We start from the raw sequence: 16,294 nt of genomic DNA, 5'->3' as shown, positions 1-16,294 counted from the left end.
CTGTACATACCCCAGTTTCCTTAGGTGTTCAGTAACAGTACCAACCTCACAGGTTTGTTGTAAAGATTAAATGAGATCATAGTATGCTAAGTATTCAAAATAGTATCTGACCAAGAAAGCACTATGAATTTAGCTGTTTGTATTAACAGAATTACTCACTTATTGTCTCCTTTTCCTACCTAAGTACTACAGAAACTTCAGTTGTATTAATAGTATAAACTCCGTTAGGAATCTCTGCTCATATTTGACAGCACACAAAAAAATTTGGTGCACTTTAGTCAAAATAGTAGGTTGAGTAGTATCCTTAAAGTAATAAGCTTTTCTCTATATAAACAAATTTCCATTAAACACTTATTTTAAAGAAGTATATTAAAGATTGTAGTATTTTATTCAAACTTTTATTACCATTACCTGATTTCCTTTTGATTCTAGGCATAATTTTTATGGTTGGACAAGATTATGCTATGAAGGCTTATTAATTTTTTCTCAAACTATTTTATTTCAGGGTCTTTACATTTCCTTGTTTATCAGCATTTCTTGATAAATATGAGGTAAGTTTTCAATTTAGCACATTATTTTAGTTATTGGATGGATTTTAATGCAAGGATTAAGTAAATTAATGAGTTAAAAATTGTGATAAGAATGTTAAAAATAGCCACGAATAGATCACAAATACAGCTGGTCTGGTATACTGTATCAGACAGTGACACCAGGAGAAATTTCATGAAACTGCCTATCCATACATAGCTAAGAATAACTGAAATATAAAGGCTGTAGTTATCCAAATTTTGTCCTGTTTCCTTATTGATCCCATTATTAATTATTTATAAATATGTTCAAACTAACATTTTTATTCTTTATTATCACTTGGAATATTTGTGATTTCTTGAAGTTAGCCAATTTTGTGTAAAATATTAAAGTAGCATTTCTTTTGATTGTTTCTAAATTTATCTAAATGTTATACTTGTCTGTTCTTTCTCTTCCCTCATCTTCTACCTATAATTTTTCCTTTAAAAAAGATTTAGCCACAGATGTAACTTAATTTTCTGTTATTTTTAAAAGCATTAGTATATACTAGTTTTATGTTTGTTTTATTAGCTGCAAATACCATCAGATGAAAAACTTGAGGAATTTTGGATTGATTTTAATCTTGGAAGCCAGACTCTATCATTCTATGTTGCTGAAGATAACGATGTAAGCTTTATTCCCTCAGTATTAGTCTATGTGTATATGTATATATAAAATTTTTAAATTCACTTTAAGAATGTGACTACGTAGTGAGTACCAGGCGCACTGTCTGGGGAATGGACACGCTTGAGGCTCTGACTCAGGGGGATGGGCGGGACATGGGCAATATATATAACCTGAGCTTTTGTACCCCCATAATCTGAAATAAAAAAAAGAAGAAGAAGAATAAAATTATAACTTATGGAAGCAATATTTTTCAAATTAACTGAAGCTTAAAGCCTCTGCAAAAAAGCTCCTTAGTAATGTTATGTTCCACTATGTTACCTAATATTATATTGTTTACGTTTGTTATCTGGACATTGAATAAAGTGGACTGGGTAAATCTTGGAAAAATAAAAAGAATGTGGATTTCTTTGTATAGTTTTTTCTAGCCATTCTTTTAATAGATTTCAGTGTTCTAGTAGTTTTAATTAGCATGGTAACCTAAGTTAATTAGAAATGAAAATTATTTCTGATGTTTAATTATAACAAAACAATGCTAAATTTTAATACTAATTTTTTAACATAAGCTTTTCAGAAATAAATTACTTGTTAATTAATGGCAGATAAAATTATATATTCACATGAAGAAAGTGAATTGACTTTAGAAAAGACAATAATTAATTCACATGAGCCACTCTTTAAAGATAACATTAACAGATAATGACAAATAGTCTTATTCATTTATAAAATCTTCTCTTTGAAAATAATGAGGAATTGATTCTTACAGCAGCATTTAGGAGTGATTTTTAGTTCTTTTCTTTCTATGCCAAATTGTAGCTGTGCTTAAAAATTCCAAACAGGTGGCATGTTTTCTACTGAATGAACATCCTTGAGTCATTGTTTCTTAATAGCTGCCACCTCATATTTGGTGCATTGGCATACTTAGCTCAAACTGTGTAATCACTTAGCCAAAATCTGAATTAGAGTTGGTCAGCATTTACTAATCTGGTTGTAGCTGGTGATGTTATAAAATAAGGCTTTAGTCTTACTCTATTTCTTATATAATTATGCTTTTTGTTCCAGGTAAACTCTTTATAGGTGAACATTAACAGAATACCTCTTAGGATTTCACCATACCTTTATTTCTCTTTATTTTAGAGTACGTTCTTAGAATGCCTAATGAAAATTGAGTTCTGATGACAAGCACTGCTTCTCAGGCATATTGACAGTTTTTATTAGTGTGTTTCTCCTGCAGGGTTTGTAGGAGTATTTTTACCTGAATTTTCTTTGAGGAACTAGAATTTCATTTTGGAGGAAGAGAATAGTATTGATGTTAAATAGCAATGACTACTATAAAGGTAATAAAACAGATCAATGTAATATAACATATCAGTGAGTGTACTTCATATTGAGTGCCCAAAGAGGTAACATTTGTGCTGATATCTAAATGAGAAAGAACTAAAATGCAAGGATCTTGAGGAGATGTTGTAGGCAGAAGAACTAGGAAGTAGAAAGATCTGAGATAGGCATGATCTGTGTTAGACAAATAGAAAAAAAAAAATGTGGCTGGAACATAGTAATCACAGAGAATGCATGAGATTATCAGAGAAACAGCCAGAAGCCAGGTCATAAAAAGCTTTGTATGCTATGTCAAAGAGAACGGGTTTAAGCAGCCACTATTTGGAGCATGGCTTCTAGAGAGAACAAGAGGGAATACAGGCAGTACATACTACAACTATAGGAATTCAGAAGAGAGATGCTTCTGAATATATTTTTGGAAAGAAGAATCCCCCAACGTCCTGATCAGTGTCTGGAACACAGTAGGCATTTAACATTTATAAATGCTTTTTATACTTTACCTATCATGTATAATGCTGTAGTATAATAGCTTATTTTCTTGTCTAAATCAAGCAGGCCTCAGGGCTACCTGTGGCCTTCTGGATCTTTGAGTGCAGCCTTTTGACTAAAGGCAAATTTTACAGAACAAATCCTTTAATAAAGGGATTTGTTCTGTGAGAAGTTTGGATTTGGTTGAGGGGCCGCACTTGGGGATCTGGAGGGCCGCATGTGGCCTTTAAGGCCACAGGTTCCCCATCCCTGCTTCATTTAGACAAGAAAATAAGCTATTATACTACAGCATTATACATGATAGGTAAAGTATAAAAAGCATTTATAAATGTTAAATGCCTACTGTGTTCCAGACACTGATCAGGACGTTGGGGGATTCTTCTTTCCAAAAATATATTCAGAAGCATCTCTCTTCTGAATTCCTATAGTTGTAGTATGTACTGCCTGTATTTCCTCTTGCTCTCTTTAGAAGCCATGCTCCAAATAGTGGCTGCTTAAACCCATTGTCTTTGACGTAGCATACAAAACTTTTTATGACCTGGCTTCTGGCTGTTTCTCTGATAATCTCATGCATTCTCTGTGATTACTATGTTCCAGCCACATTCATTTTTTTTTCTATTTGTCTAACACAGATCATGCCTATCTCTGATCTTTCTACTTCCTAGTTCCCTGGCCTAGAACATCTCAAGATTCTTGCATTTTAGTTCTTTCTCATTTAGATATCAGCACAAATGTTACCTCTTTTTATAGAGATATTCTCTGGGCACTCAATATGAAGTAGATTCACAGCTATGTTATATTACATTGTCCTGTTTTATTTCCTTTATAGTAGTTATTGCTATTTATAATCATTTTGCATATGTTTGTTGTATGCTTTCCTGCATAGAGTATAAGATTAATGAGATCAGGGACCTACTCTTTTTTTGTTTATAGCTATTCAAGAGCTCATATTTTTTTGCAAGAATGAATAAGCAGAATATTGAAAGAACTGAAAGATACATAGAGTTCATAGGCAATTAGAAGGAAATAGGTAGTGTAGAGCCAAAGAATGATTTATAAGTAAGAGGTAACATCAATTCAGTGAATATTGAGAACTTAACTATGTGCCAGATAAATGCTAGGCACTGGGAAACACATTTGTGTAAAAGATCCCCTGGTAGGAAAAGCGGATTAATATATAGTGAGGAGAATGGATTAAAAAGGGAAATGACCAGTGACCATTATGAGGCTTTTTGTAATAATCCAGGTGAGAAATCAACATGGTAACATGGTTTTGGGAAGGGATAATGGGGATGGATGGAAATGGATAGATTCCAGAAAAACTTGAACAGGTAGAATTCAGCAAACTTGGTGATCTGTAGTTTTTTTAAAAAAAGGAAGGATTAATAAAACTTGGATAACTAGATGGATGGGGATGCTGTCACAGGAGGATACATTTTGTAGGGGAAGGATGATGAGTTCAGCTTTAAATGTATTGATTTGGAGATGCTTGTAGTATATTCATCTGAAGATATCTAGTAGGTAGTTGTATATGTTGGTATGAAGCTAGGTACAAGCTGAACTGGAGATATAGAAGCTATCTGTATATAGATTACAAATAAAACCATGGGTTTAATGAGTGCCTAGATGAAAGACCTGTGAAAACACAAATTTCTACAGGATAGGTAAAAGACTCTAGCCAGAAGGATACCTGAAGAATCAGCCAAAAGAGAACAAATTAAGGGGTATAGTGTTATGGAAGACAAGGGAAGAATTTTTATAAGAGGAAGTGATCAACACTGTCACATATTTCTGGGGGAGGGGGGTTAAATAGAAAAAGTGCTGACCCATGATGAAAGAGCAATTTCACTTAAGTGGTGAGACTTTAGGTATCCCTGGAAAGCTGAAATATTTGTTGAGAAAGTAAATACATCAAGTTAAGAGAAAGAACATAGTAGTAGCTTAGAGTGAGATGTGGATTCAAGAGGAAAGGGGTTTTGTTAGGTACTTTATTTTAAGGATAAGAACTTTTTAAAATTGATGATTAGGGACAGAGGAAGAGATTGAAGGAAAAAGTTGAAGTCAGGAGGAAGGAGTATAATGGAATAAGATTGCTACAACATATGGGTTACTGTTGAAGCTGCGTAAGAGTTTGTTATACTATGATTTCTACTTTAATCTGTTTGAAAATTTCCATTATATGTATATACTATTAAAAAGGAAGGCAGTGAACCCAGATGCCTCAGTATATGAGGAAGAGTCATTTTGAAGTTGATAGATTATTACAATCACTAGAGGTGAAGTATGACAGCTGGCATATTCCTCAAGGGAACAAGTTTTTTACACACAGAAATATGAGCTGCTCAAAGCTTTGGGGAAAGCTTTAGGGTCCCATTTTTTAGGAATGGTATCTAGTTTCTACTATAACTTCATAAATTCAATACCATTTTATTCAGTTATACAACTTTTTAATGAAAGTACTTAGAAGGGAAACATTTTAGGTTATTATTCATGTGCATTCAATGCTTGATAAAAGGACAATCAATGAGTATTGTGGTTACAGGACATGGAATTAGGTAGTAGTGGGAATTGAGGAATGAGTAGGATTTCATAAAATATTTCAGAGGAAAAACAAAAGGATTTGGTAACATTTTTAAAAAGGATATCTTCTAATATTAGTGGATAGTCATTCTTTTTTTGGCTAAGAATAGGAAACTGTCAACACTATCATTTCCTTTTAAGAGTAAATAAGTAGATTAAATGTGACATGTATAATATGTAGTTTATGGAGCAAAAATGTTATATAAATTGATTACTTAGTGATATTTGGTTTAAAAAAACCTTTATAGTTTGAACAACATAAAAATTGATGCTAAAAGAGGCTTTAAATCATGAATAAATTATTATTTATTTATGGCCAAAACCTGTTTTTAAATTTAAGGATCATCAGTGGGAAGCAGTTACTGTGCCTGAGGAAAAAGTACAAATATACAGCATTGAAGGTATTAAACTTGTTTTCTTACAATTATCTTCTTGATTGTTATGTGAAATAGAAGTTGCATCCTCTCTGAGATAACAAAATGGACTAATGAAGGCAAAATCAACATTTTCAGATATTCACTTAATAAATGCATCAAATTCCTTAACTCTGAGTTTTCCCCTGCAATTTCCCAGCTCTCTCCCATACTTATTTCCTTCCTTACCTAGTCTAGAACCCATGACCAATGAGTTTGACCACTCTCTGGGCAATATGTTCAAGGCCCTTGCCCTTCCATCCCATTTGTTTAAATCCAAACATCTGTTTTCTCCACTCCTATAACTGGAATTGCATAACAATGTTGGACAAAATCATATAAGTTAGCAGACTGGAACTATTACAAAATCGGATATTAAGACATATTTTAATCATCTCAATAGACATGTCATCTATTTCATTATGATGTTTATTTGCATTTTCCTAATGACAGGTGATATTGAGCACTTTTTCACGTGCTATTGGCCATTTTTATATCTTCCTCTGTAAAGTATTTGTTTAAATATTTTGTCCATTTTTTTATTGGATAGTCTTTTTTTTTTTTTCTTTTAGTTTTAGGAGTGCAAACGTATCCTGGATACCAATCTTTTGACAGATAGATACGTGTTCTGTATTTTCTCCCAGTCTGTATTTTCCTTATTTATTTTCTTAATGGTGTCTTTGGTGAACAGAAGTTTTAAAATTTGAAATCTACTTTATTAATTTTTTATGGTTATTGCTCTCTGTGACCTAAGAACTTTTTGCCTACTCCTAAGTCACAAAGATGTTCTTTTATTTTTTTATAAAAACTTTATAGTTTTAGTTTTTATGCTTAGAATTATCCATCTCAAACTAATATTTGATTTTGGTGTGATACAGGGATTAGAGGTTCATTTTATATACGGACATTCAGTTATTTAAGGATTATTGCTGAAAAGGCTTTCATTTCTCGACTGTATTTGTTTGGTTCCTTTGTTGAAAATTGTATAACTCTATAAGAGCAGGTCTATTTCTTGGTGCCCTAATCTGCTCATTGATCTACTTATCATTTATTATTCCAGTACCACACTGTTTTGATTATTGTAAACTTATGATTAGTCTTGAAGTTAGCTAGTATAAGTCTTCCAACATTGTGGGTTCGTTTAAGATTGTTTTGGATATTCTAGGTCTTTTGAACTTCCATATAAATTTTAGAATTGGTTTGTCAGTTGCTTCAAAAAGCCTGTTGGAATTATGATTGAGATTGTAGATCTGAATGGGGAGAAATAACATGTTAGCAATAGTAACTATTTCAGTCCATAAACCTGGTGTCTCTCTCCATTTATTTAGGCCTTTGATTTCTCTCAGTGTTTTATAGGTCATGGTTCCCTGTTTGCTGCTGTTTCTTGTGGATGTACATCTGTGTCTTTATATTGAAAGATTATTTATTCCAGTCTTCTCTGTCTGGCTTGCTTTGGTTTTTATTGGATATGTTTGCTTAGAGATTATTTGTAATTTACCTGTATTGCACATCTTCTGATGAATTTATTCCCAAGTATTTAGTCTTTATGAGTGTAAATAGAATTGATATTTAATTTTATTTCCAAATATCGTCTACTGGTGTGTATAAAATACAACTGATTTTTTTTTTTTGCATATTTTCCTTGTATCTTACACCCTTGCCCCAAGTATACTGTTTAGTTTTAGTAGTTGTAGTGTGGATTCCTGAGGATATTCTAGGCAGTCATTCATGGGATCTGCAAACAGAGATATAGTTTTACTTTTTCCTTTCTGATCCTTATGCACTCTGTCTGTCCTTTTCTTCCTTCTTCCCTTCCTTTTTTTACTTTATTGCAATGGATAGAACCTCCAATACAAAATTGAATAGAAGTAGTAAAAGTGTAGACATCTTTGCCTACTTCCTGCCTTGGCTTATGGAAAAACATTCATAATTTTACCATAAGCATGATGTTAGCTGAAGGTTTTTTATAGTTAATCAGGTTGAGGAAATTGATGAGTCTTCACGTTTATATATATATATATGTATACACACACATATATACACAGACACAGACACATACATGAAACCATCATGGCTATCAAGTTAATAAACATATCTATCACCCCAAAAAGTTCTTTATGCTCCTTTTAATCTATCCCTTCTGCTATTCCACCTACTCTACCCCCAGGCAATCACTGATGTTTTCTTTACCATGGATATATTTACATTTTCTAGAATTGATATAAATGGAATCATATAGTATATAGTTTTGGTCAGGCTACTTTCTTTTAGAACACTTTTTTTTTAGATTCAACCATCTTGCATGCATTAATAGTTCTTTTTATTTCTGGGTGGTATTCTATTGTATGAATATCCTTCAATTTGTTTACCCATTCACCTGTTGATGGGCATTTGGAATGTTCCCAGTTTTTTAGCTGTTATAAAACTGTAAATATTCATGTATAGCTACTTACCTGTGTGTATATATGCTTTTATTTCTCTTGGGTAAATACTGAGGTGTGCAGTGGTTGGGTCAGACCATGGGTATATATTTACCTTTGGAAGAAACTTCTAAAATGTTGTCTAAAGTGATTTTGCTATTGTACATTTTCACTATCAGTGTATAAGAGTTTCAGTTGTTCTACATTCTTGCCATGGTCAGTCCTACCTTCTTGCTTTATTGCATTAGCTAGAACTTTCAGTTATAATGTTAATAGTAATTATGACAGCAGAATTTTTGCCTACTCCCTGATGTTGGGGGGGGCATTCATTTTTCTCACCATGAAATATTTCATAGTGACAGTTTTTCATATATGCTCTCTATGTTTTAAGTTTCTTATAACAGATTTCATAGAATTATTGGCTAAAATAATTCATTTCCCCCTACTTTGTTCTTATTTAGCATGCTGTGGTTATTTTAAAGCCTATGTCATGTTTACTAATCATAATATCTGAATCATCTGTAGGTGTTATTCTAAGGTCTGTTTTCCTCTCTTGGTCAGTAATATATTGTCGCTTTGCATGTCGAGTAATTTTATGATAGACAATCCATATAAAGAACTATAGAGGCTTCCAGATGGTCTTCCACCAGAGGATGTTTCTTCTTTTTGTCGTCTTAGGCAGAGAGGATAAAGGACTGATCATTTAAATCCGATCATGGATGCTGATTCATGTTTGGTTCTAGTTTTAGTAGACTTTCTGTCTTGGTTTCCTCTGTTCCTCAGGTGTGATCATTCCAGTCTGTTATGAACTTGTTAGGTTTCTGTCTTCTGATCCCAAGAGGCTGTGAAAGATAGTTCTGCCTTTTATAGGATTCCAGCCCAGCTCTCCAGCCTCTCACTCCACTCAGCCCAAACTCTGGCAGATGTTTGGAGGGGGAAACTGAGTATGTGCCTGAGGCTGGTACGTGTGTCAGACTAAGCCCACGAGACTATTAGAGAGTTAACTCTGCCTTTTAGCAGCTCTAATCCAGCTCCTTGTCCTGCCCAAGAAAGAAGAGAAAATGAGTCATGCCTTTAAAGCCTCTAACTTTCATATTTGTTTCTTCAGGCCCTATTGATCACTCAATACTTGCTAGTTAGTCTTTGTTCCAGCAGAGATTCTTTTCCTAAGCCTACACCCAAAATTGACAAATGCCCCTAGAGAAAAAAAGGCCAGAGATCTTGTTACTTTCACAGCTCTCTGACACCTTTAAACATATGATTTTTTAATTCTGATTTTTTTCTGTTTCTTTCTTTTCTTTTTGTAAGCAGGATATTGGCCTGCCACAATATACTACATTTTACCCAGAAGTGAAAGTCTCCAACTTACAACTTTGGAGTCTCTCTCATTGCTACTTGGCATTTATTCCATGTCCATGGTCACCTCCCCTATCCAGTTCTCTAACAGCAGCTATTTTAAATTTTTATAACCATCCTTAAGAGCCTTGCTTTTTTCTTTCACTGTGATAATTCAGAAAAACATGATTTTTTCAGGTAAGAATCCCTATTAGTTTTGGACCTTCAGATCCTCCATCTCCAAACATTTTTGCATCTGTATCCTCATTTATCTCTCCTTGTAAATGGAAGAGATGTCTTCTCTTGTTGAAGGCTAATTTCTCTGAGTTCTTCATTCAAATTCTCTAGGTCTTTGTTCCATCAATTCATGTTTCTTTTATCTTCTTCCTCTCTCTCAATAGCTCTTTTCTCTAAGCAGATAAATGGGCTCAAATTGTCTACATCCTAAAACCAAAAGCCTACTTGGATCTTATGTCTTCCTTTAGCTATCTTTTTTTCTTTCATAGACAATTTGAAAGAACAGTTCTTACTAATCCTTTTCTCCTATTCATTCTTGTTCTTAATACATTGTGTTTTATATCCTTACTTCACTGAAATTTGAGATATCAAGATAACAATTAACTGTTTGATAATAAATAATTAAAATCAGTGCACTCACTTTAGTCCTTATATTGACCCTTCTCTCACATTTGTCACTGTTGACCACACTTTATTTTTTTAATTCATTAAAAAAAATTTCTCAGCTTAGCCCTAGATGCAGGTGTGAATAACCCCATTCCACTTGGATATTTTCACAAATATCTAAAACCCATATCTGAAACCATACTTTAAAGAGAGCACCTCCTCTATTTCTATCTTGACAAATGGGATAATAATCTGTCAGGTTCCCAAAATATAGAAGCCATTTTTGACTTTTTTCTCTCCCCTAATTAATCACTTTCCATGTTTATTCATTTCTGCCCCTTAATATCTTTTGAATCTATTTTCTCTCTTTGTTTTGTTTCCTTAACTTGAAGTGATTCATGTTAATCATTGCCATCACTTCCTGATAAAGTTGTCTTTTCCATCTCACCAAATCTAGGTTCATGTAATTGGATGAAAAGTTATTGTCATATATTTAATGATACAACTTAAAGCTTAATTTTCCAGATACATTTGCCAATATGTAACTCATTTTACGAGGATGCTTTTATAAAAATTTAAGTTCTTTAAGTGTAGATTAAAAGGTTTTTTAAAATGGTTTTATATAAGAAAGCATATAATATTTACATAAGTATAACATACTGGAATCCCATGGAAGTATCTAGATATGTTATAAAATCTTGATATGTTGATATCCATAAACACTTGGATATTATAGCAAGCAACAAAACAGGAGGTTTTTTGGTATCTCAGTAATATTGCTAACTAATTAAAAAGCAAAGGAAGCCATGCTATAGTCCAGGCAGTCAGAGCAAATACCAGAAACTTCAACAAAGCAATCAATAAGATATAACAAATATTAACAGATTTATATGTGGATATTCACAACATATGTAGACAGTTTTGTACAGATAGGCACAAAGCATTCAGCAAAATAATAAATTTGAAGTAACTCTAATACCATGTGCATACAAGCAGCGAAAGCAAACATTGCATTTAATATAAGTTCACGGCAGGCTGCAGGAATAAAAATCAAATGTGTATCAGAGGGATATACCAATCAGCAAAAATATCCATAAGGATTATAAATGTTTCAGTCTTCATCATTATAACAGGAAACGTTGCCATCTTTAAAGCCACCTAAATTTTCATCTCTGAAACCTGAAAACTTATTACTGTTGAATTCACATGACTTTTTTTTTTTTTTTTAAACTACTAGCACTCTTTGAGTTTGAAACTGTGTCACCACTACCTTCAAGTAATGAATAATTCTTGGTACCTTCAAAGGGCATTGCTGTGGAACTTTCATGACCCTATACTTACAAAAGCAAATAAAACATTTTCTGTTGGGCAAGCCTCAGAAGAATCAGAACACTTTATAGCCTCTGGGGACATTTGTCCCTTAGGGCAGATGCAGAGATAAATTTGCCTACCCTGTGTGGTCTTTCTCCTTCAGGATGTTTTCCTCTGGCCCAAAAGTATACACTGGGGGCAAGTGTGGAGTCATCTCAGCCAACAACAGGAGCCCTTCCAGAGAGGCAGGACAGGAGCATGGTGGCTCTTGGTGCTGGGGCTTTAGTCCATAATACAGGCATACTAATTGGGTGCCCGGTAATTTTTTGGTAACTTTTTAGAAGGACAGAGTGTGAACGCCTCTTTTAAGTTGGCACTTAGCATATTTTCTTTTTACTGGATTGATAAATTCATCAAGGATAAGGAATAAATCTCACCTCACAATTTCCTGATGCTTATTTTTTAGCAAATATTATTTACTTTCAACATATTTATAACATTTGTGGATTTAGTATAAATGTTTGAATAGATGCCTATGCCTAGAAATATAGTAATTGGATGGAATTAAAGTTATTGTTTTTGTTTGCCTTTTAAAATGAAGATAACAGTTTTCTCATATGTTCAAGGAATATTTTATTAAGAATCTAGAACCTATTTGAGGTTCTATCTTATTAGTTATGGCATTAACCTGTAATTTATAGGTCAGGACACTGAAATTCTAACAGGTAAATTGACTTGATTTGTTCACATAGGTAGTTAGTTCCAGAATTGATTAATTTAAACACTTTTCAATTCTTAGAGTTTGAATTTTAATTAATATGCTGCATGCTTTTTGTATTTATAGTATACTTATTGAGTGGTATCATAGAAATTGATATGAACTAATAGAGTGATTTGTTTGTGTACAGTGAGAGAATCAAAGAAGCTGCTGACCATAATTATGAAAAATACTGTAAAAATTAGTAAAAAAGAAGGAAAAGAATTGTTTTTGTATTTTGATGCATCATTAGAAATCGCTAATGTGACTCAAAAAATTTTTGGTGCAAATAAATATAGGGTAAGTTTTTTAAACTCTTTTTAATATGTATTTACTATTTCTAGAAACTCTGTTTAGGGCTATAGGCTTCATTGCTTTTTTTATTCCATTTTAGAATTCTTAAAACGACACATAGATGTTATTTCTTTAAATTTGTGCTGTGGAGTAGCTACCAGCTTGTTAGCCGTATTCTTTGAGATACCTGTTAGAAAGTATTTCAGATGACAAAATTAGCAGCAGCTGCTCAAAACATTTAATGAATTCCTGCCAGCTGTTTAAAAAGTAAATTGAGAAAAAGCACTATTTTAAGATATTAAACATTGTGAGAATTACACAAATGATACTTCAGAAGAAGTAAATAGGTATAGGCAAAATGAGTTATAGAAGCTGAAGAAAGAGAATGTTCATTAAGAGATTTGAAAGTAAGGCAGCATTGTGGAGATGGAGCTTAAAATGGTCTTTGAGTTGAAGATAGGATTTAGATAAGATACTTTCCAGGATTGTGGAAGACATTATAAGCCAAATATTTAACTGAAAATCTAAGGTAATAATTTTTGTGCCATTTTGGGAAGATACTCTATTGACAAGTTTGAATAGTGCAAAAGGTTTACATTAAAGAATATGAGAGAATATATTTGTGAAGAACCTTTGTACAGGGAACAAAGTGACAAGCTACAGAGATTGTGGTTAGTGGGGAGTAATTGAAGTGTTCTGAGAAAGTATTTATGTGAAGTAAGGATTTGGGATAATTTGGCAATTTCAGAAGAAAACAGGAAAAAATTGCATTAAGTGGAAACAAACTGGTATTGGGAAAACTGGACAGAAAATGAAGAAAATGACATCCCTTTGAATTAACTTAATTTTAGGAATTTACCAGAAAACAAAGTATTTCAGTTGCCAAAACATCTGTGCATATACTTTTTGATGCAAGTGGATCACAGGTATGTCTCTGACTTACTTGATTTTCTTCATTTTAAGTTTAACTGTAAATAAAAGACCAGCAATAAAGTTGATGAGGGTGAATTATATAGAAAACAAACGGTCTCAATATAAACAGTGCCCCCATAAAATACATATGACTTTTAAACATGTTATTAATAATTTCAGTATAGAGAGTAGAGAGTTATTAGTATCAGTTTGGTAACTTAAAAATTAAAGTATGTGTCCATCCTTTCACTAATGTCAAAACCTGTTTTATGTCTATTAACATTTGAAAAAGTGGATACTTTTTGTTGGGTCATTTTGTAAAACTGTAACAGTACATGGATAGAAGAGGGAAAGAGTTGACCTTTGTAAATGTGAGATAAGTAGGAGCTTTATTATGACATCCAGTGATTTTTGAGAACTTCTATTTTTTGCAGTTTTTTTTTGTTTTTTCTTTTTGTAAAAATCATATTTATTCGTTGATTTATTTAGGAGATGAGGTCTTGCTCTGTTGCCCAGGGTGGGGTGCAGTAACGTGATCATAGCAAAGGTATATGTTCTAATGTTCCACAGCAGAGTAGGGTGACTATAGTTAACAACAGTCTATTATATATTTCAAAGTATCCAGAAGAGAAGACTTGAATTATTTCCAACACACAGATGATAAAGTCTCAATGTGATGGATACTCCAAATATCCTGAATTTATAATTGCACATTCTATGCATATAACAAAATATTATATGTATTCCATAAATATGTAAAATATTATGCATAAATAAATAAATGAAGAATGTCTCCAAAGCATTTGGACCAGAAGCTGGTGTTTTAATTTTGAAATGAATGCTATTAACCAGAAGATGTTTAAGATATTTAGAATGTGTAGCCTGGCATTTTGGTGGGTATTTCACATGATAAGAGTTCTTTTAGCTTTTTGCGGTGATATAGTTTTTCTGTATGGGCTACTGCAAAGAGAGAAATATTACTGTTCCATCAAAGACACCCATTGTACAAGAATCCTTTGGTTAAAGGCAATAATTTTAATTAGTACAAACTCATGCAAATATTGTTTCATATAAATGACTTCTTGAATAGCAATAAGGAAGTAATAATAATTCTCAGTTACCCATATCTATTTTTTGCAGTTTTAAGTACTTTTTTTCACATTTTCCAACAGATTCTAGTGCCAGAAAGTCAAATCTCACCAGTCGAAGAGGAACTTGTTAGTTTAAAAGAAAACTCTAACCCACAAAAGGAATTTGCTAACCCTCCAAAATATATCAAAAACTGTAATAAAGGGGATAGGAAAAATTGTCAGCTTGAGGTAAAGTGGCATCAAAATAGTTGCGTATAAAACTATGGATCAAATCATTGCTATATATAAGTAGAGAAAGAAGCAACTAGAATTTATATATTAATGGCCTTGATGAATTACATTTTAGAGTTTTGCCCCACCTTTTAGAAATACAAGCAAAAGGTGATGTCTTAGCAAATTGTCTATATGTGTATGGGTTAGGACAAATAAACTATACTTTGTATTTGTAAATTACAAGTTAGAGATACATAAGAAAAATTTTTTTGCATTTATCTTCTATGTTCTATCTTTGCATTTTGCTGTAATATCTAATACAAATTTATAATCTGTTTATTTGCACGAGGAAAGAAAAGTATTAGGTTTTTTTTTCTTCTTCCTCCACTGAAGGATGTCCTCTAGGCCACACATCCAGTAGAACAATTTCTCAGTCTTTTTTTTTTCTCCATACCTTGCTGTGACACTTGACATTGTTGATAGTCCTCTTGCTTAAGGTCCTCTCTTTCAATTTCTATTTTGATCATCCTAATTCTCTTCCTACTTCTATTACTACATCAAAGATACTTTCTCTCCCCATCTCCTTGTAGGTTTGCTCTAAACCCAAAAGCCTGATACCCAGCCTTCTGAGTATCTTCTTGCCTCCCTTTTAGGGAGCTGCTTTTATGTACATAATTTGAGCTTTTAAAATGCACCAGACTTCTCTTCAAAGTTCTATAGCGGCAACTCTACCTTCTAATATTTCCTCTTGGGTGTTTCCTCAAGGCCTTTCGTGAAGTCTAAGCTCAAACACTTTATCTTTTGTTTCAAATCGGCATTTGTCTCTATACTTAAGTAATACTACCATTATTTTTTTCTAGCAGCAACATTGATTCCAGCCTTTTCTCCCACAATTCTAAAACCAAGATGCTAGTGACTATCCTTTCATAGTATCTCTAACATTCTTTTTTCCTTTCTTCTTCTACCATTACTTATCTCAACACACCTGGGTTAATTCAGTAGCCTCCTCATTGATCTTTCACATCAGTGCTGCTTCATCTTGTGAGCTACCCCTTATGGTATATCAGTGATTTTTCTTAAATATAAGTATCCTGATGGCATTTTTCTGATTAAAAAGTTTCATGATCTCTGTGTTCATCTTGCTGACTCAATAAATTTCGACTTAGTTCTGAGACTTTCTATAACTTTACCCTTTCTATTAAAACTGTAGTATATACTCTCTATTAAGGTCATTTGCCTCACTGTCTTTTTGTATGCCTTGCTTATTCTTGCCTCTAGGTCTTCATTTACCTTGTTTGTTCTTTTTTTACCTTTACTCACCTAAAG

The 16,294-nt window shown here is 32.9% G+C and overlaps 1 protein-coding gene across 3 annotated transcripts in view; it reads left to right on the top strand.

Moving 5' to 3' along the window:
* SYCP2 (synaptonemal complex protein 2) overlaps window positions 1–16,294 on the top strand; it is a 61,868-nt gene that overhangs the window by 11,528 nt on the left and 34,046 nt on the right. For all 3 annotated transcript variants that reach the window (XM_045528450.1, XM_045528448.1, XM_045528449.1), the window contains 6 exons: window positions 506–551; window positions 1,099–1,194; window positions 5,939–5,999; window positions 12,610–12,758; window positions 13,604–13,678; window positions 14,837–14,983. In XM_045528450.1, coding sequence (XP_045384406.1) covers window positions 506–551; window positions 1,099–1,194; window positions 5,939–5,999; window positions 12,610–12,758; window positions 13,604–13,678; window positions 14,837–14,983 — 574 coding nt within the window. The remainder of the gene's footprint in view (window positions 1–505; window positions 552–1,098; window positions 1,195–5,938; window positions 6,000–12,609; window positions 12,759–13,603; window positions 13,679–14,836; window positions 14,984–16,294) is intronic.

This window comes from Lemur catta, chromosome 17 (assembly GCF_020740605.2).
Source record: "Lemur catta isolate mLemCat1 chromosome 17, mLemCat1.pri, whole genome shotgun sequence".
Classification (NCBI taxonomy): domain Eukaryota; kingdom Metazoa; phylum Chordata; class Mammalia; order Primates; family Lemuridae; genus Lemur; species Lemur catta.
The sequence above is the reverse complement of the archived record's forward strand: the minus strand, read 5'-3'. Positions and strand labels throughout refer to the sequence as shown.